The 27,491-nt window shown below is 29.4% G+C and overlaps 1 protein-coding gene across 1 annotated transcript in view; it reads right to left on the reverse strand.

Moving 5' to 3' along the window:
* Positions 1-6,490: 6,490 nt before the first annotated feature.
* Positions 6,491-27,491, reverse strand: part of LOC111642588 — a 103,917-nt gene continuing 82,916 nt past the window's right edge. The window contains exons 11-14 of the mRNA XM_023388948.1: positions 23,038-23,101; positions 20,228-20,380; positions 16,775-18,072; positions 6,491-7,551 (exon numbers count right to left, since the gene is read on the reverse strand). Coding sequence (XP_023244716.1) covers positions 6,832-7,551; positions 16,775-18,072; positions 20,228-20,380; positions 23,038-23,101 — 2,235 coding nt within the window. The 3' untranslated portion in view covers positions 6,491-6,831. The remainder of the gene's footprint in view (positions 7,552-16,774; positions 18,073-20,227; positions 20,381-23,037; positions 23,102-27,491) is intronic.

Consider the following 27,491-nt stretch of genomic DNA (forward strand, 5'->3'; position numbering starts at 1 on the left):
TGTGATATAACACCAGTGGAATAGAAGGGCCATATGCACAATAAATATCCTATCCATCCTGCACAGATGCCTTATTTTTTGGGCAAGTAGAATGTATTTGTGTATTTTTTCAGTGTGTGCATTTTTCATGTTATGAGTGTTTGGAATATTATTATTATGTTGGGTGTAGTAGGTTATACTCGGTTGACATCGGTTGCTGTGTACTATGCCGGACTAGAGTCGATGCATAGCAACCAAAACAAAACGTCGGATGGCCGAGCGATGAAGGTGGCAACCTACCGCTCTGGGTAACCCGGAATCAAATCCGGACGGATCGAAAAAATCCCCAAGAATTTTTCGGGGGCGTGATAAGACCGGATATGTCGGGCCCCGTCCCTTACCACCCGGTCGCCTCATCGTGGGCCTGGCCGAACCCATAATAGGCCTGCTAAAAGAGGCCCTCTTAGTGCCCACAGGACGGAGAGTTAAAAAAAAGAACAAAAATTAAATAAATGTGTCAGTGTGTGTTATCTGTATTCAGGAATGTCCTAACAATATGACGTATTCAATATAGTGGTCTTCTGTACTGTAATGCATTTGTTTCTATTCAACTGTAATGTCCCCAGACTTTTGTGTAGTGTGTGGTATGACAACTATTGAGGAGAGAACGACAGGTACAGTAAATAAGTACCCTATCCATTAAATAAGCACCTACTCCACAGATGCCTTATTCCCTGGGCGAATTCTGTTTACTTGCTGATTTTTTCAGTACACGTGTTTCGTACAATGTGAGTATTTGAAATGGATGTCTATAATGTATGTGATTTTATTGTGTTTGTCAATGAGTGTGATGTTTAGTTTAACGCAATTGTCTCTTTAGGAATGTGTTAAATAATTCAATACCAAAAGTAGAAATTTGTAAATTTTTATTTTGAACGAAAAAATTGATAATCTTTCAAGCAAATACAGTCGACCCCCATAACACTGTTGATTTTTCCGTTTATATGAATTCCATGTTGTACGAGTCACTTAGATTTTACAAATACGTGTGCCCGGCTGTGAACGGCTCACATATTTGTAAAATCTAAGTGTATTCAGAAATGGATTTCGGGTTGTATTAACCCCTCTTCAGTCCTTTTTTTTTACAGATAGTATTCGATTATTTAACACGAATTTGTATTAAAACAAGGTAATTAAACTGGATATATTAAAAAGACCTATGTGGATAAAAGAACAATTGATAAGATTTGAAAAAATAAATAAATAAACTGATATAAAATTGGGTTTTAAAAAATCCTTTTTTCAAATCAAAAGAAACTAGTAACGGAAACGATCAACCAAAGATTTTTCCTTGTAAATTGTATATTAGTGTACTGTAAAATTATTCTGCTAAATTAAAATCAATTAAGTTTTATATAAATTGTGTTTTCATGCTTATTTATTTATTTTTGTTATTTTTGACTCTCTCCGTCCTAAGGGCACTAAGAAGGCTCTTAAATTAAGTCTATCGTAGGTTCGCCCAGGTTCCACAACTGAGTGGCTGAATAAAGGACGGAAAACGACATACCCGGGACAAACCACCCGAAAAATTCCTGGCGTTTTTCGACAGGAATTTTTCAGGTTTGAACCCGAGTTCCCAGAGCGATAGGCCATCTAGGAGGCTCCCGAAATTCATTAATAACACAAACTTGGATGTTAATACTGGCAGTATTTATGAAAAATTATTGATCTAAAACATTCACAATAAAGGGTAATTATTATTTACCCTAGAAAATTAAAGTTAGGCTTTCTGACGAAATGTTTCATTATAAAATTTATTAATAATCTGGATTAATTTCTATAAATGAATAAGTGGAAGTATAAGAGTTTTGTCCTTCCTGAAAAGACAAAAGAATTTCTTGAACTGCAAGTTTGAAAATATTCTAAATCCTTTCTATAAACGCAAAGAGAAGCGAAAAAGTGAAATTTCTAATAAAAAATTCGTATTTTTTTTTCAAGAACGAATAGTTTATTGTCAGTGCTAGTCAATATTAGCCTACTTGTGTTTTCGATTGTTATAGAAGTGCGTTTGTTTGTTTTATAAACCCAAGGGTCACCCTGGCTTTTTATAGCAATTGCCAACCTATTCGCCAGGTTACTTTTTCGCTTACTATAACTTTTTGTACCAACCAGAAATGAAAGAACAGCCGACAGTATAAAAAATGCAGAGCTTTATGACTGAGTTTCTCAAACAACTTTATTTTTGTTTATGAATTAACAGTAAAATTATATCGGACTAACTTGTAAGACAGATTCATGTTCTGTGATACTCTTTTTCACTGCGTGACTGTTTTTTTTTTTTTCTGGACTGCACTCTGGCTATTCGCCATTATAATCACCAAATAAAATATAATTCTCACAAATTGCGAATTTTGCGATAGGCAGCTTAATTCCTAAAACGCTTTTGCAATTTTTTAATAAAAAAATGAGTGAAGAGGAGGATTTGTTGGACTAGGATATTTAGACAAAGAACTACAAGCAAAAAAGGAAGTGTACAGAAAGTGGAGTAAACAGATAAACAGATAGATGATCATCCCACAGAGCGTTCTAAGGATCTGGGGGTCTAGTTTAGACTAAGCCCCCAGATCCTTAGACCAGATCCTTTCGGTAAAACCAAACTTTTGGCATCTAACGAGAAACTTACTTTGCTCATTCGTACATCGAACCGTATAAGCTTACGAAAGTCTAGATATTAGCTAATGCATTTGTTTGGTATGACTTCGAATGTGCGATATAAGTCCCTCGTTTCAGCCGGATACTGAAATTTCGATGTTATCGTAAATAGTTAAGACTAGATCCCCGGTAGCCAGTCGATTTCCGCCCGATTCCCCGGAGTATTCTCAACATCTGGGGGATCTGGAGGATGAAACAAGTGGATTTCCTTTAGATATCCAGGAAAATATCCAACATCCAATGGATTCAAAAATTGCTGGGCTCTTTATCACCAGAGCATCCTCGACATATCGAGTAGGATCACTAACCTCCATTGGGATAAATCCAATGTATACAGGCTGAAATTGGCTTACATGCGCTACCAGGAGATCGATACCGAAATAGGGACTGAGGACATCCAATTCGATCGCAACAAACTTCATCGGAAGACCATCTCCAAAATTAAAGGAACTGCTACAGAAAGAGAGGAAATACTCTCGTTCCAGCTTCGGTAATTCAAAGTCAAAACTGGGACCGGATATGGAAGATTTAAAGAACATTTTCGGACATTTGAGGAATCATTTTTTCCGATAAACACAATTCTGATAGACTGCATGATGTTCTAATTCTTATCTTATTTAATGCTATTTAACTCATCGATTGGGTAAATATTAAGTAAGACATTAACCTTTTCATGGTGAATGGCTTTTAAGACCCAGCAAACTATGTCAGCGCTGCTGCCAGCAAGATCACTCATATTGGACAGGAGAGGAGCCAGACAAAGCAGAGATTCCCTGATCGGCCAGCTTGGGAGTTGGATATAGGACTAAACCCATCTCGGAAAAAACAAATTCGTCAAAAAAAGCACAAGGAAAATATGGCAGGGTCTGGGAGTGGAGGGGTCTTGACCCCACCAAACAAGAAACGACAGGATTATCAATAGATTATGAAAGAGAGATAAAAGAAATATGAATGTAGGATCGAGTGTGGACAGGGAGAGATAAATGTATGAATTGAGAAGAATGGAAAAATATGAATGATGCAAGACGATCATTCTTACACTACAGGTTCTGTAGTGTAAGAGAACCAATGTTTGTATAGATGTTTTGGTGAGTGAGAGCTTAAAAGGAAGATTGAATGCTTAAATGAGGTTATAAGTAAGGACAATTTATCTAATATATGGAGTTTCTATTTCTGCGTGTTGATCAGTTTATAGTTAAAAGAAAATAAAATATATCTAATATAAATTATTTTGTTGTAGTTACGATATTTTTATTAAAAATTTATTCATTTAAATACATCTGATAAAAATTTACGAAATTTTAGCTAATGGAATTTTATTGTCTATGTTTGATCGCAAATCTTTTGTAAAGCTAGCTTGGCTTTATAGTTGTTCTATATTGGGTACTGTACATTTTTTCTTACGGAAAGCATGTACAGTGCCTCGTATGATAACTTTATGATTACAAATCTTTATTCGGAGTATTTTGTAAAGAACGTAACTATAATAAGAAAAATTTGATAACACCTAAGTACTCATCAATATTAAATATATCAAACATAAAAAACTTGTCGCCTTATGAAATTGCCTCATTTGTCGGATAATGATGATGATAATCGTCATTCGTTATTCATTGTGATTATTTTTTATTGTTTCTTTAAAAAAATTAATTTCATGGTCGAATGGACGAGCGGTTAAGCAGCAGGCCTACACTCCAGGACCGAATCCGAATGGCTTTTTAAACTTTTTCTGCTCGGTACGAATTAAGAGAGTCTCTTTAGTAAGCCTATTATGAGTTCGGCCAGGTCGACAATGGGATAGCCGAGTGGTGAGGGACAGGGCCGACTTACTAGGTGGGACCATCCCCGAAAAATTCCTGGGAATTTTTCGACCCATCCTGATTTGGTCCTGGATCCCCCAAATTGGTAGGTTTCCACCTTGACCGCTCGGCCATCCTTCCGTTAATCCGAATGGGTTGAAAAACCCCAGGAACTTTTTGGTAGCTGGCAACCCACACACGTCGGGTCCTGTCCCTCACGATCTGGGTCGAATCCATAATGGACTTGCCAAAAAAGGCCTTCCTAGTGTCCACAAGGTGGAGAGAATTGTAATAATAATAATGTTTCTACGAATTTTCTCACTCAAAATTTGCATTTTTGTCTTTAAAGTTATTTGATGAATCAAGTTTTGAATTTTGCACTCTTTTTTAATTATGCTTCATCGTATGCTCCATTTAATGTTTTCGAATAAACTTTGGTTGGCAATTTGATTTTTCTTAACAGTTTTACAATTTATTGTTTCATGGAATGAAAGGTTTAAAATACATATTTCATACTTTTTAATTTTAATACAAGATTTTAATTTTCTTAACAGCGAGCTTACGCATTGGTATTTTCTGTTATAACTTTATGAATAATTATAACGTTACAAGTACAAGCAGTCTCCTGTTATAAAAATAAGATTGTAACGGTATCCAATAGTAGTAGTCTAATCGTCTGCTTATAACAGAGCCAATAAAATGTATGAAAACGTTGACGTCACTTTATGAAACATGCGACTAAGGAATTTCGATTTTTTAATACTAAAAGGCGTAACAATTCGCGAATTACTGAAGAATGTGCATTATTTCAAAATAAACTAAAGTAAAAAATACAAAATTCTTTAAGAATAATTACATGGATAAAAGCTTATATATATACAATGGAATCCGCTATTATGATCACTTTGGAACTTTTAATAATAATAATAATCAGCTGGTAACATTAAAGAGGATAAAATATTTTCATTACTGAACTCAATTTATTACAATTACGGCACGAATGAGTTCGATTTGTATTTATCAGAAACTGTACACTTAATACAGCATTACATATACATGCTACATTTCTGTTTTTAACTCAACAGAATACTTGAAATGCACTTTTGGGAATGACCAAAGATCTGCGGTATACGTATATTCTAATTCTTGTATGTATTTCTTACGTTATGTAAGATAAAAGGTATGCTTTGGTTAAAAGTAAGTTTCGAAGAAGATTCGTTTAATACGGATTTTCTAAGAATCCTTATCGTTTGTCCCAAAAATTAATTATCACAATTGATAACAATAGCCAAAATTTGATTATAATGGATTATTTTTAATTAATTTTATATAATGTTTTTTGAACGAACTGTTTACGATAACAATAACCGATTCATATTATCCCCGATTATAATAACCGGATTCCACTGTATTTATATTTTGAGATTCAAATGAGTAAGATTCTAATTCCGAATGAAATGGTAACGACCACTCTACCTGACCAAATAAGTCCAAATAATTTAAGAAATAAGAAAATAAAGGCCAAGTGGGAAACATTTCAAAGGATGCTTAAACTTACAAAGCTTTTATAACTATTATATTTAAAATTCATAAGATTATAATTGAAAAAGAGTTTCTCAACTTAATTTATTGCGATTATCCATTAGAGTATTTTCTGAATCGATTGATAGTCGAAACTATAAATATAGATGAAGTATGAAATTCAACGTAGAATAAACATTTGTTTCGAAAGAAGGGAAAACATAGTTTGAACAACTTTGCATTCAAAATTATGTAATTATTTCAACTATAATCAAAAGTAAATAAATGCTGAAATATTTATGCGCTGGATATTTAATCAGAACATAAATATTTTAAAAAATCGAATTAACCGATATGTTCACCATATTCGTATGCATCGTTTTAATCATTTGTGTTATCATTTACTAACAGTAAATATTAACATTTAAATAATACTAATCCGAATGTTTCTTTCGTATACATATATAATTTTTTTAGATATAACAATAACAATTTTATTGATATAAATTTCAAATGTTCATCATCACCTAATTTTACAAAAGAAAAAAATATATATATTTTAACATTAGGGAATATTAAATATCCCAAGTTATTCAATAAGAATACAATATAACAACATTTTTTACAAAATTTAATAAAATATAATCAAATGACAACACTTTCTAAACACCATAACAGTATTAATATACAAATTAAGAATTTCATCGTCGTCCGTTTACAGATATTAATATATACATCAATATTAAATTTACCAATGTTGTGAACATTTACTATATTTTTATGAACAAAATCACATGATGGCATTTTTCTGGAATAAATATTAACTGGCTTGTTCTTTTGCATATAATCTTCCATTACAACCCTGAGCAAAAGATAGCTTTCTTGGTATTAGTTGCCTCTGAGCATGTATATTTTTATTCAAGTGCTCAAAATAACCATTATTCAGATGATCGTCGCTCAGTGTTGAAAATGATGCAAATATTGAAGACGGATGTTGACAATACGTCGTATGAGAATGATGTAATTCCGAATGAAAATGAGACGATGCAAAGGGATACGTATTATTAAATTCGTTTGATAAGCTCGATCCAGTATCTTGATTCAAAATTGTCTTGTTCCCTTCAGAAAAGCGAGTTAAATCTTTCAACCACAAATAATCGGATGACTCTAAATGCCAACTAACAGGTCTATCGAGAGAACCGAAAGATGACTTCGTCATCTCCGACAGATTCTTCATCCGGCTGGATTGCAGAGAGTTGATGTAACTACAAGAAAACCTTCTAAAATCCTTAGTTCCCATATGGCGCTGTCGACTGCAAGTTGGAACTGTCTTTGGTAGCATCAACAAAGAACGGTCGTTACAGAGTGCAGATATCAGAGGAAGATCTAAATCTCTGCTTTTTTCTCTTAATTGTTGCAGATCTAGGATATCCGTCGAATCAGGAATTCCATTTTTAAAAAGTGAAGGAATACTTTCATATTTTCTTGCAAATTTAATCAATCTTTCCGTAGAACAAGAACTATTCGTATCTTTTGAAATCTGAAAATTTAATTTAATGCAATTTAATTATAATTTTTACAAATTAAATTAAAACTAAATATTTTATCATATTTCTTCCTCATTAATATAAGAAAAAAATACAACTTTTATTTTATTAATAATTATATTATTTTAAATATTATTATTCATTTCATACGAGTACATTTAAAAGGCGGAAAAGTTACAGATAAAATAGGTTATAAAAACATGACAGTTTTTGTGTTTTCTCTAACTACAGTTAAAATGCACTTAATTAAATGAATGGAACATTTATGAATGTTCTACAGAAAAGTAACATTTCACTTTAATGTCACAATATTTAGAGTTTGCAACAGAACATAAAAAGTAACAAAAATCAATTTTAAGACTTGTCCAAAATTATAAGAACAAGCAGATACAATTCGTTTTTCTCAGTAGGATACAATATTTGATACTCCGCCTAACTAATTTAAATACATTGGAAATACAGTAATCTGTCCTAGAACAAAGTGCTTTGTGGCAAATAGTTGGCAGAAAGTAAACTTTTGAAAACTTTACGAAGGGAGAAAATCAATTCGCATCATTACTCAAAAAATCAACAGATTAAAAAGAGCAATTGAAGTATCGTAAAGAAAAGACGGAACTACCAAGAAACGATCTGGATGCTTAGTCTCAAGTTATATGAGAAACAGCATGGACTATTCCCATGTGATGGAAGCGCTGCTACTCCCAAAACTCGAGACTAGACACCCTACACTCCTAAACGCTTTAACAGATATTTAGACTAACAACTAACAGCAAGATGTCTGCTAACCAAATTTCTGCCAAAATGCCAACTCCTGTTTCTCGTCAAATTATTTTCCCTTGTCCTCCATCAATCTGCGTACACATTACAAGATTAAACACGCCCCAACTACATTAAATAAAAAACGCAGAATTGCTATTCTCAAATGAATAGAGGACAACATTAATTAAAATAATTTATTGTTTTGTGATTTAAAAAACGTTTCAACTTAGATGGCCCTGATGGCACGCATAACTACAGGAACAATTTAAGAAAAGAACTAAACATTCAGGTGATCTGACAGCAACATAAAGATCGATCAATCATAGTGTGGAATGCACTGTTATCAAGTGGAAATACTGATTTAATTATGACTAAAAGAATGAATTCAGAGAATATATAGATGTATTAGATGTGTAGTTACTTGCTTAAAATTATCTCCATGTAGAAACCATCCGTATTTTTTCAGCAAGATAATGCAGCCTGTCATATCACTCGTAATTAAAAAAAGAAAAAAAAAGATGACAGAAAGAAACATTCAATTGATGAACTTGCTTGCAAAATCACCAGAACATCATGAAAAACGTCTGGGGAAAAATGGTTTGTGCAGCAGGTAGTTTTTATTACTTAATGATCTCTAAAATGTAGTATGTGGTGCTTAGGACTGTATTACACCACAATACTTTTCAAAACTAGTGCGAAACATATCAAAATGCTTAGCTGTGTGTCTCGAAAAGAAAGATGGTCCTATAAGCAAAAAATCACGTTGTATCTGCCTGTACTAATTTTGGACAGGTCTTAAAATTAATTTTTGTTACTTTTTTATGTTCTGTTGTAAACTCTATAAATATTGTGGCATTAAAGTGAAATGTACTTCTGTAGAATCTTCACATTCTATTCATTTGTTAAATGCTTTTTAGCTATAGTTAGAGAGAAAACAACAAAAGTAGTGATGTTCTTATAATTTTGAGCAGGAGCGTAGTTCTCCAGTTACATTGTTATGCAATGATATGGAAAAAAGAAACTTCTACTAAGTACTATCTTCTATCAAAAAACAAATACAAGTTTTGAAAAAATAAGAAAGTATTAGGAAAATAACCCAAAAATCATTTTAAAATGATTACTAAAAGCAATATACTAATTGGTAAATGCAATGTATGCTCAAATATAAAATTTAAATTACATTTTATGTATCATTTTTCAGTTTTAAATTAAAAAATAATTACATTCTATGAATATCAGAATTAAATTCCATTCTTAAAAGAATTTAGTCATAAAACAGTTTGCATAGATGATTTTTCAATTTCAATTTAAAAAATTTAATTTATGAATTGATAGGGTCAATGGAAAAATGATATAAAGTAACAAAAGTGTAAAGTATTGACCTTTTAGCAGAGTGGGAACAAAAGAGGCGCGACCTTGTCAATAGGACCCACGTGCGGTCGGGTAATACCACTTGTAAGGTGTTGACTTGTAAACAGAGGGAAAACAAAGGAAGAGCTGACTTTGTCAATTGGACCCACCTGTGGTTAGACGATAGACCATTTGCCATATGGTAAACAACTAAATGTAAACAAGTGGTGGACATTTATGTAAGCTTCATTCTCGTCGGACGATGGCGGACCTGAGTGTGAGCTGTTCGGGCAAGAAAGGGTTGTGATTGGTCGGAAGTCCCCGTCCAAAAACCCTTAAATTGCGGGGCGAACGGGAGAGAAGGATAAAAGGACAAGAGACTGGTATACAGTAGTCTCAGGCACTTGGAATACCCGCTGAACGTAGAGTGTTCTCCTCTGGTAAACATCTCAGGGACGGGTTAGTGCGGAGACTGGACGGACCGTGCAGTTGAGCCAACTCCACGAGCTGACTGAGGCCTCTCCAAAGTTTAACAGTTCCCAGAAACCAATCTAGTACGTGAGTCACCACGCATTGTTATCCTATATAAGCTATATTATGTTTTCGAAATTGTACTTTCTGCATATAGAATCTCTAAATAAACTGTAAATATTATCAATTTGAGTGTGGAGATGTGCTTTCCATCGAACCTGGATCACTATATCGAATCGTGATACACACGGAAACCAACTCAACGAGACGGAGGTTGGGAAAGAACTCCACTGAGATCTTCACTAAAAGGTTTTTCCAGTAACTTACAAAAATATTTATCATACTTTACGGCATATAAGATGCAACTTTCGTTCAAAGAAAAGACTCAAGAAATTGCACGTGTCTTACAGGTGAAGTTGGAATCCATAGGCTAATGAATTCCCCATATGGGTCTTCCGTAGGCTATAGATAACCCAACTCTATCTAGCCCAACTCTTAAAATTGTGTTATTTAATTAAACATGTTATTATTACTTAGTTAATTAATAAATTATCGTTATTTTTTAAAACAGAATACAGTAAGAAAATTTTGGGGGCTACTGCCAAAGACAAGGGATAGCTTAAATACACTAAATTTTTCCTAGATATTCTGTGCTGAAATAGGAGTGCATCTGATATGGCGTAAAATACGATAATTCAAAATTATATGAATAAATCTCAGTGATATGCAAGCAACAATACCTAATTTTTTTTCTTTTAATTGTAATATGAGTTTTTAAAACAATATTAACTTTATCGCTAATTAAAATTAACACTTTTACATTGAATCCCTATATTATAATATTCTTAGAACTGGATATGATAGCAAATTTAACAACTTGAATTGATACAACTTTTATTTCAAGAGATCTCAATTTGGAAGTTAAAAATAAAATAATTTATAAATTTTAGATTATTTTAATATAATTTCATATCTGTATAGTATAAACATAAATAAAAATAACATTTTAAATCATTTGAAATAAATCAGATGATTTAAAATTCCCACCAGTTGTCCATTGAAAGAAATCTGAAAGGTTCCTCTCAATAGCAAACTGATTAAAAATTAGTAAACTAAAACTGCATTTAATAATAGTTTTCTGAAAATGTGTCATATGGCATTGACCACTTGTTCTAAGCACTTATATGTCAGTGACTAATCTCATGTCAAGAACATACTTCACACCATATAAGTAATTTTAGTCCCATCTTACAGGAAAACTACAAATTTTTAAACATTTAGGATGTATTTCCAATGTTTTGTTTTAAATTTTCATTAAGTTTGATTCCTGCAGTGCTGGATGATTTTCTCAAATCATCCAACACTGCAGGAACCAAATTTCAGAGATTTATTTCTCTTAAAAGTTCATTTCTAGACCCCTTTTAGTTTTTGTTTTATATTTGAAAAAAACTACATCTCTAAAAAGATATTGTCTTTGGCAAAGATTAAATCTTGCTTTTAATATTTATATAAAATTTGGATCAAATTATTAACAAAAATTATGTATGACAAATAAACTAATATTTTTGCTTAGTAAATATTGGGACACATTAACTTCTATAAAAACTAATTCGATTAATTTAAATCAAAAGGTATCCAATTTTTAAAAATTCATAATATGCAAAATCATATTTATTACTACATGAATATAATTTTTTTCTAATATTTCATATACTTTTTAATTTTTATTGTTGTATTGACATAATTGTAAATATAAGAATAACTAATACATCTGAAAAAGAAGAATTTCTCTAATTTAAATTATGCAGAAATGCTTTGTTTCAAAACATTAACTTTTCTTTCAAAATGTCTGTTGAATTAAAAAATTCATTTTATTATATTTGATAAATTTCTTTAAATTTAATGACATTAATAAAGTTAAGTATATAAATTTTTTAATTACCATCAATCATTGATTAGATAGGAAAACATTAAATTTCTCATCTTCTCTTTATAATAAATTGATTATCTTTCCCTCTATTATTTATTACTTGTAAATATTATAAAATTAATTTAAAAATTTAAAGAATTTATGGAATCAATAAACAAATAAAATAATCATTTAAACTTGTATAATAAATTCACTTTTATTACACAAAATAGTTGCTAATTTTCTAAAATTTGCTTGAATTCATTCCAAATAATATTTAGAGTTTTCAATTGTTTTATGCAGATAAAATAATTTTATTGTATTTTTTGTTTTCTTTAATAATTTAAAATTTTGAAACATATATAAATAATTTAAAAGGCAATCATTTATTTTTAATGTATGAAAGATGCTTTTATAATAAAAAATGTATTTTATATATACAATATATAATTTTTTTTTTATTTTTATATTTGACATAACTATAAATAATTAAATTTATACTGTGGTCAAATTTTAAAAATGTACAAAATATTCTTGGTGTTATTTTTTATTACAAAGTCATTCATAAAGCTATTATTATTTGTTTATTAAACATTTTTATTTGATAAATAAATAACAATAACTTTATACTTTATACTATTGTCAATTGGATAAATTTAAACTATCAATTTAGGATTGTATATAATAAAAACTTAATATACAAATTATTGCAAACTATATTATTGAAAATATATCATATACTATACATACAAATATACCTAGTATCTGCAATGATGTGAGAAATTACAAAAATTTATTTCTAATAAATATTAAATATATTCTACAGAAATACGTAAAAATTAAACTTACATATAAATAAATTAAATAGATATATCAAGTTATGATTTACAATTATAAATTCAAATCTATATTTTGAGAAGAACTCAGAATTTTTCAATGGCTTGAGAGCTCAATAGATGTATCACTTATACTATACACAGAAAGATGATAATTTATTCAGTGCCAACATTCCATATTAAACAATAACTAATTTTTGTAATTGATGTTAATGTACTGTACAATCTTACAAATCACTCAGTATAAGTTCTAATGAAAAGTAAATCTATTTCATTATGAAACTTTACAGAAAAAGTCAAGAAAGGTTAGATCTTGCAATTGATTTTCCTGATTAGTTGATTTCAATGACTGCAAATTCAAAAATTATGTCATCACATTTAGGGGTTGCAAATTTACTGACTTTTTATCATCAGCAATTTTTAAATTTTAAATCTAAATGTGAAAATTAGAGCACTAGTGACTGTTTTATTGCTGACTCATTTGTTAGTCCAAAACTAAACAATTAGTATGCTCTGTCCAATTAATTACCCTTTTTCTACTCTGAATAGCAACAATTACCTTAAAATAAAGCATTCTGTAATTTTTTAGTTGCCTAATTAATAAATTTGTTCCATTACATCAGTTAAAATGTTCAATTAAAATCACTATTATGTTCTAGGCATTACTGATACAGAAATAATTTGTCAAACTGTCCAGCAAAGTGCTGTAATATGAGACCTTAAAATTGTAAAGAACTGTAAAGTAACAATTTAAAATGTAAATAACATAGCCCAAACTATTTTTACAGTTTAAATAAAAACATTTGGCACTTTTATATTTTTAATAAATCAAAAAAAATATATGTGAAAGTGTATGCAAATAAATATTTGGCTTAAAAAATTATTACATGTCTACCTATTTTTAATAAATTTATTAGTAAACTGGTAAACTTATTTACTGGTAATGCAAACCCTATTCACATTATAAATATATGATCATGCTCTGATTTGAAAAAAAATCATCATTATCAGGTATCATTCAAGGCAACTCCAATATTTTATAGAAGAAAATGATAAAACAATTGATTCTTTTGTCATTATTTGTGTTATATCACAATATATGCATGATATAAATGAAATATATTAATATATTCAATCTTTAAAAATGTGAGAAGAAAAAACAAATATTTGTCTGTGCTTTTTATAACTACTTGATTAATTTTTTGGTATCTGTAACTTTTCTGAAACAAATTGATGAAATCATATTACAGTGGGTGATCGGTTAATGAACAAATCGGATAACAAACACTTTCGTGAAAGATTTTTATGCTCGGACAATGAACACACATTCAGATAACAAAACACCTCACAGAACAAACACAAGAAGCAACGTAAAATAGTGAATACCAATTGGTCTTCCCGTCTTCAGGAAACTTTTCGAAGCGCAGGAGACGTTGACATTGATGCTCAACCTGGTATATACTGATCGGATAGTATTCCTCCGAAATTTGAAACTCTCCCTTGTAATTCCAGCCTTTTATTTTTCTGACAGAAACAATTCTTTTATAGTATTCGCGAGACTGTTGGGTGGGCACTCATTAATTTTGCATTGGTTTTTATTTTCAAAAGGTGAGAGTATAATAGCAAAGGTAGAGAGTGGGCAGAAGATGTCTGATGTTGCTGGGCAGTATGGTTTGAACAGGTCTATAGTAGGCCGCAGTTCAATCTTATCTAAGAAAGATGCAGTATAATCAAGAAGACTCAAGCAGCTAAAGGAGTAAAAAAATTACATCTGAGAAATAAAGAACATTGGAGAGCTCATAATGGAGCCTGAAATGGATCTGACGACAGAAGAACACCAAGAAACTAGGCGAAATATGTTTTCTTCTGAAAAAGAGGATTAATGCCAATATCTGCTATTAAAGATCTTTTGAATAAGTGGGAAGATGTCAAAACAATGGTCTTAGAATGGCATCCAAACCAGGTTGAGGTTAATAGGCTTGGTAATAATTGAGTTATTGTAATTGTAGAGATACAATTGCAATGCTATTAATTATTTCTGAAAAATCCTGAAGAAGAGAGAAAAGCAATCCACATTTGACAGATTCTTTAAGCCCCACAAACAGAAAAGAATATGACTAATAAAAAATGCAAGACTGTGTATATATGTGTTTTTATTATTACATATAAATAAATGTAGTAAGAAAGTATATATTTTTTATTTTTTGGGATCTCCATAACGAATTAATCAAATTTCCATAAAAACCTATGCTAAATTAATAATCGGTTAACAAACAATTCGGACAGCGAACAAAGTCTTGGAACGGATTATGTTCATTAACTGATCACCCACTGTATTTATAAATATTCTGTGAGTATATTTATTTATATCAATTTCAATAATTCAATACTTAACAAGCTTAATGAAGAATTTTATTTTATGTGGGTTGCTCAAAAGTATCTAGAACAGAATTTTTTTATAGAGAAACTTCTAATAGTAGCAAAGTGGAATCATGGAGGATATTTGACTACATCTCCTGACACCATGTACCATAGTGGCTAGCAGCACAAATCAATTGTCAGTGCAGGCATGTGTTTCTCTCTCTGTTGTGTTGTGAAATAGATGGAGTTGAAGGATCAATATGTTTGCATAAAATTTTACTGGAAACTTGGTAAGATGGTCACTTGTCAAAATGCTTCAAACAAGCATTTTGACAAGCAGCACTCACTCAGTCCAAGACATTTGAGTGGTATTCAGTTTTCAAAAATGGCTGCACTTTAATTGATGATGACAAATATACAGGCTATCCTTAATGACACAAATCAAAGAAACTGTCTACTTCAGTTCTATCATAATACCTAGATGTGTTCGTTAGAAACTCACAAATGTTCTTCTGATAACTGTCTTCTGCATCATAACAACACACAATGGCACACAGCTCTAAGTGTCATGGAATTTTTGGCCAAACACATCTCCATAGTTCCCTATCTACCTTAGTCACCAGATTTGGCTTCTTGAGTCTTTTTCCTTTTTCTCAAGCTCAAAAGCACTTTAAAGGAGAAATGATATCAATACATCATGGAAATACAAATGAACATGACAGCTGCAGACCATTCCCAAACAGACCTATCACACATGTAGAAAAAGAAAAATCATTGCAATCACAGTATACAATCTGGAGAGTACTTTGAAGAAGATAACACCCAGTAACTGTTAATTGTTTTTCTTTTTCCTACAATAAATTCTGTCCCAGATATTTTTCATCAGCCCTCATATAACTATTAATTTTTAATGTTACTATAAAACTTTTATATTATTTAAATTTTTCAGTATATATTTTTAATGTTAATAGAATTTTAAATATTTAATACATAAATATATATTAACAAAATTATATAATCATTGAATTTTTGTTAATAGATTTGCAGATTTTAGAAATATCCTAGAATTAGTATAAAGAAGATATGATACCTATATTGTCAAAAGATTCCCAATGAATTAGCATAAGAAGTATTTCATTGAAGTGCTATATTCTGCACAAAAAAAAAAATATAAAGAAACGTAAATAAAATGAAATAAAATAGTAACCCATGGTACATAAACTTGTTGCAAAACATCATTAAAATTTTATTAAATCTTAAATTAAAAGTATTTTTATTTATGCATATTTAATTTTTAGTACTGTATATAGAACAATTTAAATTGTTTCTTTCGAATAAAAGTAAATTTACATTAAAATCTTCAATGTTTAAATAAATTTAAGTATTGAAGATTTTAATTATAACACAGCACAAAGAAATAATCCTAGATTCCAATATATAACTTAATGTTATCTGTTATCAAAAATTTAGAAAATTCAAATTTTATAAATAATTTTTCAATGATACTTATAGTTTATTTCTATCACTTACCAGTTGTTTACCATCAATGAAAGAAGGTAATGATTCTAAGCTTTTTGAAAAATACGTAACAGGAATATTTCTATGCACACAGTTTTGATGACATGAATGAATTTCATCTATACAATGTCTTGGTAAATTTATATCATCAACACCTTTATCACTTGAAGTTCTATAGGCTAAAGGAGGAGGTATACAAGGAAAATTGTTGAGATCTAATGATGAATCAGTATTATTACAAAAATCAACTGTATCTAAATTGTTTTCTGATTGAGTACAGTTTGAATATGGCGAATTGTCTAATAATTTTTCTACTGTGTCACAAGATGAATTTTGAACCATAGAATTCCCTTCCTGAAGAGAATTGTTTGATGAAGCTTTGGAATTTATAGAAGAGATACAGTGATGCTCATGCAATGCATTTGAGCAACAGAGATTTGGTTCTGAGGCTGTAGTCATCATTGGCACTCTGTTGTAATTAAATATTGACAGAGGAATTCTTTGCCTGGTCAGCGATGAAACTCCAATTCTTGTAGCATTACGAGTGTGCAAGTGAGAAGTTGATGCAACTGGATTAATGACTGAATGTAATGGTAGACTTTGAAATTTAAGTGATGATGAATAATTTGCATAAGGTTCTTGATTAAAAATCTGTGATTGGTGAGAAATTGTAGGCGTGGATGAATATAATGGGGAATGAGAGTTATCTCCAAAATTCTTTTGTCTACTAATAGAAGTTTCTTTCAGATTTTTTTTATTGCAGAGTGCACCAATCACATGAACATGATCATAGGGTTTCTCCAAGTATGAAGATGAAGAAATTTCTTTATCAGAAAAAGAAAGAGATGGCAATGTATTATGCATGTATTTGTGAATACATTGTTGTCTTTGATATAGTTGTTTTTCCAACAAAAGTTCTATTTCTTGAGGAGATAATTTGTTAAAACCATTTTTTGTATTGCTGTTATTTTTAATACTCTGATTTTGTTCAACAAGACTACATTGAGGTTTTACATCCATCATTTTCACATCTTTTTTGGTAAAATTTTTAATTTTATCACTGTTGGAATCATCATCATTAACCATATTAGAACAACAAGAATTCCAACAGCAATTTCTGTTAGAAAATGCACCAACTCTTGGTGATATAAGATTTGCTTTAACTGTAATTGCACTAAGCTGAGATGAAGAACTGTGAGTACTGTCAGTAAATGATGTATAACTTCCACCAGATAACAAGGATGATGTAGGTGTTGTTCTCTTACCATCAGTATTCCAATATCCACTTGAGGGAACACTAAGCTGATCACCTATAAACAATGACAACATATCAGTTCTTTTTCAAAATTATTGAAAGACATCATTAAAAAAATTTGTATGATCTGCAATTCAAAACTTTTTTTTTTAAATTTAAATATGTTATAATCCATTTAAATAAATAAATTAATATATATAACAATATTATTTTTCTTTTAACACAGTTAAAATTTTAATTAAGATAAATTTTCTGTATCAGCATATTTTATAAAATAAAGAAAACATCAGCATCAATTATTATTTCTTGATTAAAAATATATGCATATATAAATAAACATCTATGATAAGCTATGCATTTTCATTAATTTAACATAAATTTAACAAAATTTAACTTTAATTTTCATTAAGGTTCTTCAAAATTCTTTAGAATATGACTATATTTGAAAAACAGTACATAATTAAATATTAAAAGAAAACAATGAAATTAATTTTTGTCATTAAAAACAACTTTATTTTATTTTGTATTATAAATTACAAATAAAAAATAGAGTAAATAGTAAGAAAAATAAAAATGCTATATTTTCAGTGTTATTGGTCTTTAATAATGAAAAGAAATGCTCAGAAGTATTTCAACATTTACAAAAATGTCTTCCACAGGCAAAAAAGAACATATTCTAGAATGTTAACATTAAATTTTTAAAAATTTATATTAACTCACTCTAGTTGGAACAAAATCATAAAATTTGAAGAGCTTCGAATCATTATCAAATTCGAACACAAGAAATAAATTAGTGCTTGCATAGAAAGATAACCATGTGAAATTGAGAATAGTGTTATTTATCACTGTCAAATGCACTAAAGCCAAGAAGTTCTCTTGACTTTAGTGACTCTTGACTATCATAATTAACCTTTTATGGATTTGAATAGCATTACCCTTGGGAGCTCTAGTGTGGGTTTATTAGGGAGCTCAAGTTTTTTAATGAACAAAATTAAGATTTTATCTTGTTCATCAAATCTTATTATTCTTTCATATCATATTTCATTATTCCCATCCATTTCATTTTCTGTCTATCTCTTCATTCCTTCACTTTCTTGTAGAATGATTCAATGTCTATTCTTGTAATATGTTTGAATTAGTTTAGTCATCTTTCTTGGTTTTGTCAGGATCCACTCTATTCCAATTTCTCTCTTTATTTTTGTATTCCTGCCATTCTGATTATGTCCAGTATTTTTCTTAATTATTTCATTTCTGTCACTAGTACATTATTTTTTATTTTTCTTTACTAATATTCACTTCCAGCAAACTCAGTAGATAATATTATTGACATATATATTCAAATTTTATTGACCTATATAGAAGTTTTATAAACCATACTTTATCTATTTTCCAAAATAAAATTTAAAACTTAAAATTTATCTTTATTTTTTGTTAAATTTATATAATAAATATAAAATATTCTTTTGATATACTAAGCCTAAATTTGACTTTTTTTTAGTAACTTCAATCACACAGGGATAAAATATTCTAAAATTATTATTAAATTATGAAAATGTGCAGCAAGGAGATAGATCAAGAAAGTTAAGTGATTAAAGAAATTTTGTTAAAAATAACTTCAAAAAACCAGCAATTCAGCAAAAAGGTTAAAGTTTACTACTGCAACATATGTTTTTGACCATAATTAGCAGTTATCATCAGGTTTTGGAATGGAACATAGGATATATAATGTGAANGAAAGTACAGCGCTATAATGAATTGCCACCTTTTGCTGATTGGTTCATGTTCGGGAATAATCATATTATATATGAATCAATCAACTGCTACATTAATTTGAATCAGCGTAAATTTCGAGCACTTTTTAAAACGTCAAGCAGACCATGTTATATCAAATCAGCATTAAGCAGGATCTTACTGTATTTAATTTTATTAAAAAACAAAATCAGTGGATACCATAAACTAAAAATATTTTCAGATATTTTAAAACTATTGTATGTTAAGTATATCGTATGTAAAGCTGCCACTTATTATACTTACAACATTATGTTTTTGGAATAAGACAAATTTATATACTGAATATCTGAAGTTATACATATATATCAAAATTATGATTTAAATCAATAATATTTGAATTACTTAATCGTACATCACAAATTTATAATTTTTAGTATTCAATATATACTAATGATGATAAATTCCCAAATATTACATACCCATGCCTGATTCAACTGAAGATGAATGTTCACTACGTTCGCTACATTGTGATCCATTATCTTTATTTTCCATTCCAAGTTGTCTATTTTTTACAGATGTTACATTTAAATTATGAGATATAAGTGGAGTTAAATTTTCGATTTCTATATCATCTAAAATATAAATGATTGATATTATTATTATTCAAATTGTAACAATGTATAATTTATAAATAAATAAATAATAATAACTAATATTTTGAAAAATTGTATATTTTTAAAAATATTTAATTCATTAATTTCAAACTTTCAAAACTGATATTTTGAACATAGTTTCCTTTTTCATGTCTGTCAAAATATTTATGAAAATAGTTTTTATTACAATCTACTACAACACCTGAGCATTTGCTGAGAAAGTTCTTTATTAGCAAACGTTTTCAACCTACTGCCACAGACTGTCAATCAGGTTTTAAAATAAGTTTGAGAAAATAGAATATTCAGTTTAAATTTTTCACATTTGAAGTATTCTAAATACAAATTTAAAATTACAAAAATTAAATAAATAAATTATGAAAAATATGAAATAAAAATTAGGAAAGTTTAACATAAAAGTAAAGCCAAAGTTGATTGTAGAGGACACATAACTTAGGTTTTTATGTTGTAATATTTTTTTTATGGTGTAATTATAAGCTGAAGGTAATGCATTTGCATCTCTAGATTTCAGGCACTGTTTTTTTAATCTTGCTCTTGTGTATAACTATTTTTTCCACATTCATATTGTGGTAATAAGCACGTGGTGAGGGTTGATTTCACAAAGAGACGGGTATATAAAACAAATAAGACGTGCTTTATTTTTTTCTGTGAACATATACAGGAAAGGTTCTTGTTGATTCCGACCNATTAAGAAAGTTTAACATAAAAGTAAAGCCAAAGTTGATTGTAGAGGACACATAACTTAGGTTTTTATGTTGTAATATTTTTTTATGGTGTAATTACAAGCTGAAGGTAATGCATTTGCATCTCTAGATTTCAGGCACTGTTTTTAATCTTGCTCTTGTGTATAACTATTTTTTCCACATTCATATCAATGGTTGGAGAATGTACTGTTTTAATAATATTTTCTCTCTCTCTATTGAATACACCTGGTATAAATAGGTGTATTCTGTTTTTCTTTTCTGTTTTTCTCTATATGCTGGGTTTATTTTTCACATTTTGCAGAATTTCTAATAAATACTGTAAGCATTCAAAGCTAGCTTACTACACTAAAAGGCTATCATGTACTGTCATTTTAGCATCATCAGACAGTTTTTATTAGCAACTTTGCATTCATAAAAATTAAAAGGATTACTTCAAAATTAGAACAATTGTTCAAACTATTTATTCAGATCTTTATAACAGGATCTAATTCAAAAATTATAGATTTCTAAATAAAATATTTTTTCCTTAGAACAGTTAAAATGTCATTAATGAAATCCATAACTTTTGCATCTGAAGCAGGCTTTCTATTTTTATCAGTATGTATGGTATAAACACAATAATTATCTTCATATTTAAAAAATGAGTGCAATATAATTGCAATATTTGTCAAGAATATTTTCATATACAGTAAGACCCTGCTTAACATGAGAAATGTGCTCCTAGATGACAAAGCACTAAGCGAAACAGCATTAATCGATGTCATTTTAACCAGAGTAAATAGGGAAACGGAAACATGCGACCAAAATTTTAAGTTATTTTTATATTAATTTGCATAATAATGTATGTTAAATAACACACAAACATGCACACAGAAATGTAAAGTTCATTTTTTGTGATGAAGGTCCTGGCTCTTCTGAAATTATTGTTTTTTGCAATAAAGTCATATAGTTTCATTTGTTGCTTTTTTTCTTTCCTTAAGCAAATGTCAGTAGCAAAAGATCACATCCAAAATGCCTAGTTTTGCTTTTGCACTCCTTTCAAAATCTGGATCATTTGCTACAATTTGATCAAAGATCTTTACCAAACTTTTACTAAGGAAATCCATATAGAAATTCTTTTCGTTCTTCATTTTTGGAATCACTATTTTCCAGTTCTACATGAATTCCTTGTTCTGTCAGTTTCTGAACGTCATTGTTGGTAAGGCTCTCACCAGAAACCTGCAGTAACTCTTCAATAACCTGCTTGTCTACATCTCCTAGTCCCAATAGACTCTTCTCGTTGAAAATTCTTGGATACTTCTAGCCATAACTTCTTCCACACTCTGTTTATGCATTTATCAGTTAATTCTTGCCAAGTGAAGTCGATATTACCCATGGCATCCATGATATTATATTTTTTCCAAAATTGCATGAAATAAACAGATTTAAGGAAAGTACAGCGCTATAATGAATTGCCACCTTTTGCTGATTGGTTCATGTTCGGGAATAATCATATTATATATGAATCAATCAACTGCTACATTAATTTGAATCAGCGTAAATTTCGAGCACTTTTTAAAACGTCAAGCAGACCATGTTATATCAAATCAGCATTAAGCAGGATCTTACTGTATTTAATTTTATTAAAAAACAAAATCAGTGGATACCATAAACTAAAAATATTTTCAGATATTTTAAAACTATTGTATGTTAAGTATATCGTATGTAAAGCTGCCACTTATTATACTTACAACATTATGTTTTTGGAATAAGACAAATTTATCTTATTCCAAAAAATGGAAAGTTGTAAACCATTATAGAATAAGTGGAAGCTTTATTCCTTTTAAATTGTAAAATTCAAATATCACCTGAAGGCCAATTAAGAAAACCAAAAACGTTAGAATAATAAATATTACTGCATAATAAATGGTTATGTTTTTGTGGTTAATGCTGGTACAGTTGCAGAAGGGGGAATACATATAATTTCATTAATTTCCAATATATTAGCGAGGTTGCAGTTGAAGTTTTCATCTCAAAAACATGAACGTCGAACATTGCTTACAAGATAGCGGACCCAATGTTCAAAGTTCATGTTTTAGAGATGAAAACTTTGGCTGCAATCCCGCTATTGTATAAAAATAAATCCTATATAAGACAGAACACAATAGTACTATTTACCATTTTGGCAGGTTTCCATTTTATAAATAATTATGTTTTTATTAATGCAGAAAAAGAGAAAAAGTTGAAAAACGTAACAAATATGTTGAAACACCAAAATTGTGTATATATAGTGCATAGAGGAAAACATGTTTAAAAGCCACTTACTAATTCTTTTGATGCCATTTACTAATCAGCACTTAAAATTCATTATTATATAAGACTAACATAGAATTCTTCAATTTTTATTTAAAAGTTACTTTAGCATCTGTAGGAATAACTGCTTTTAGAATAAATTTGTTATTTCTTATATCAGTAATTTGGTAGTGAATTTTGGCTAGTCCTTAAAATTTTGCCAAGTAGCATTGGTTGCTTCTTTCGTCGAGATAATATAAAGAGAGAGTAGAACATTGCTAAAACATTTCACCATAATAATTTGATAACTTTTATTTATTAAACATGAAAATACATTTAATTAATTTTACTTTTATAATTATTTGTTTATATTAGATTAAAAGCATATATTATTTCATCAAAAAGTTGTACTGTATTTTTTAAATAGTCATTAGTGCTAAGGAATGAGTTTCTTCTAGAGAGTCAAGGAGAAACATTAAAATTACAGTGGAACCTCGCTTAACAAGCATAATTTGTTCCACAATCTTACTCATAATTCTAAACACTCATTATGTGAAACAATTTTTTCCATATAAATTAATGTAAACTATGATAATGCATTCCGTGCAGAAAAAATATTCAACTATTTTATATATAATGTTTATTCAAAGAAAATTATACAATATACATTGTTAAGGAGCATGAATCATCTTTATCTTTTTGTCTAGCGTGGAATGAACCAACCTGGAATGCAAATTCAATTTACAGAAAACAAAAAAAAAATCACAGCTAATATGTCTGATAAACACACTAAACAATATGCCAAATTATTGGGCTATGTAACAGTTATAATTAAATATTAGAAATTAATTAATTTGACTAGAGGTAGGCAGTTATGCTGCCATCTTGTATTAAATTTATTGACCAATTCCAGATTAAATTTTAGAAATGTCTAAATTAAAAATTATTTATAATTATTAAATTTAATATGAGATGACAGCATAACTGCCTATCTCTAGTCAAATTAATTAATTTCTAATATTTAATTATAGCCTTCACATAGTTTAAGAATTTGGCATATCGTTTGGTGTGTTTATTATATAACAGGCTATGGTTGTTGATTTTTATATGTAATATGTGTGAACACAAATTTGGAAAAATGTGTAATCACAAGCGACACTAAGATGCTAGAGGAATGAGTGCTAAACAGACTGATGGAATTTCTAATATTTAATTATAGCCTTCACATAGTTTAAGAATTTGGCATATCGTTTGGTGTGTTTATTATATAACAGGCTATGGTTGTTGATGTTTATATGTAATATGTGTGAACACAAATTTGGAAAAATGTGTAATCACAAGCGACACTAAGATGCTAGTGGAATGAGTGCTAAACAAAGACTGATGGAGCATGCACACAATCTGGGACTTCCATTCTTCTCGTCACTTGTTATGTGAAATGTCCCTCATTAATTTTTTTTTTTTTTTACAATTTGTTTTGCTTGTTATGCAAAGTACTTGTTAAGCAAGATGTTCCACTGTATTTGAGAGTACATTATTGTCAAAGCTACTGTTCAGACAATGAAACTATAATCTAAACCAGCATTTCTCAAAGTGGGCAATAACACCCCCTTGTGGGCGATGAGTAAATCTAGGGGGTGCTGGAAGCAGGGTATTGAAAATGACCAAATGCAAAATTGGAGTCACTGAAAGCCATTCCCTTTCCTCTGTTAAACTGATAAGAGGAAACATTGCATTTAATGGTTTCCAGATGTTGAGAACAATGTATGGTAAGGTCATAAAGTGTGAGATTCATAGAAGAATATTTCCAATCCTTTCTCACACAAGAGAAAATGTGTTAGGGGGCATTGGATATAACTTTATGGAATAAAGAGGGCGGTGGATCGAAAAAGTTTGGGAATCACTGATAAACAAAGAAAAAGAAAGATAGACTGTAACTTTCATCACTGAAAAGACACCCACAAGTTACATCAAAAAATTCTGTTTTACTCAGGTTATGTTATATGATTGTAACCCAAAAAGTCTTCCATTTCTGTGTTAGACAGGTTTCTGGTTTGAAATAGTATTTTATAGAGTAAATCATTCCATTCTGAGATTAATTTCCTATTTAGATAAGTTTCCATTTTGCAGAAGGTCTGTTTTAGACAGGTTTTACTGTATTGTATTATACATAAACTTCTCAAAACCCAATAAATTTGTAAAACCAAACAACCACTGGATTATACATATTAATTTAATAAGAGATAGCACCTAACACCTCCCTCTGGTGACAAATTATTTAGTAATTAATTAAATATAATTGCAGAAAAGTAGCCCAATGTAATCCAGTGGTTGTTTGTACTGTATTAGTTAGATAAAATTATTTTTTAAATCTGACAATAGCTTTTAGGTGCCATTCAAGAATTACATCAGCAAAAATTTGTCCTTTTTTCATCTCTACATCATCACCAGTCATTAGAAATCAAAGTTTACTCTCTAATTGTGTCACTAGGCCAGAAGTTGAAACCATTTGCAAATAAATAGGAATTATTGCCAAGACATCTCATTCCTGAATTTTATGCAGTGCTTGGTAATCCAGGTCTGCACCAATTTCTTCAAACAATTCCATACAATGTTTGTCTGTTTCTGATACTCTTAAAGTATCTTATCATGTCAGTGAGCTTTCTTACAAGCATTTGATAAAGGACCCCTCTATTCATGATTAATATTTTCCCTGTTTATTTTTTCATTTATTAAGCTTCACACAGTACTCTTCTGTAGGAGGGCTTCCAAGTTGAGGTTTCTCCATATTAAACCATAAATAAATTTAGGTTTGAGAAACTAACTTTATTTGTTAAATATATTAAATAATAATAAATTTTTCAGAAAATTTAGTTGTTGCCAGATCACAGTAATCTGGCAACAACTTTTATTAGGATGTGTGTCAAATAATATCTAATTTAAATGAAATGCTATAATAATATCGCAGCCATACACCATAAATTTTATGATGACTGAGGAAAAAAATAAACCTGGGTATAATCTTACATCAAAGATTTAACCTCCCTCCCTTATCATCTGAAATTGCCAGAATCAAACGAATCTCTCTTCTCCATAAACTACTCATGTAATACTTGAATGGTCTCTTAGAATAACAGATTTTTGATCATTTATCTAGCCTTTGTACAATTTTGCTATGATGACAATATAAAACTTTTAATATTACAATGATAAAAATTTGTACTTATTTAATTCAGTTTTTTTTTATTTATCTTTTGTTTTTACAAATGGAAATGTCATGTATATGACAAAAGTTTTGATGAATTTAAAAAAAATTAAGAACTCAACCATACTGAAAACTAAAATTTGGAATTTATAGATTATAAAGTATTTTTTACGTAAGAAAATTTAAAAAACAATTACCTTCACTTTCATCAAAACTTTGAATTCGATCAGAAACAATTCCTGATGTAGTATTAGATGATGTGCTACTGATAACTGAAACCCTTTGTTCATTACTATTATTGGTAGTATTCATTTTTTTCAGTCGAGAAACAGAACACTGTAATGTAGACTGATCTTGATGTTCTCTCTGTCGTTTTTCCCAAGCCATATCAAGACTATCACTATATATATAAGATTCCCTATATGGTTTATGCCCTGTAAAAAAGAAAACAGAAAAATTCAAACCATTCATTTAACATTCTATATATACATAATAAATATATTGAGAATTTTTATATTTTAAAGAAATTTTGCATACTTTACATGATTTTTAGAGTGATAATTTAAATTTAATCCACTTTCAACATTAAAATAATAAAATATGCAATCAAATAGATTACTCTTTCACTCAATAAAATAATTAGCATTACAGAGATATATTATTTTTAAATTAAAAATATTAATTAGTTGCAATTACATAATTAAACATAATATCTTACTGTTGATTTATCATCAGAAACATTAACATGATAAATTCATTATTCATTTAAAAAATTTTTATTTTTCAGTCTTTTAAATATGAGCAATAATTGCATAGAATTTAGAAATAATGTTTATGGTTTATAAACAAAGAACTTTGTTAATGTTTAAATACATTATTAATTTTTAAAATT

The sequence above is a fragment of the Centruroides sculpturatus genome, unplaced genomic scaffold (genome assembly GCF_000671375.1).
Source record: "Centruroides sculpturatus isolate CEXI.00-Female unplaced genomic scaffold, Cexi_2.0 scaffold3, whole genome shotgun sequence".
In the NCBI taxonomy this organism is placed as follows: Eukaryota; Metazoa; Arthropoda; class Arachnida; order Scorpiones; family Buthidae; genus Centruroides; species Centruroides sculpturatus.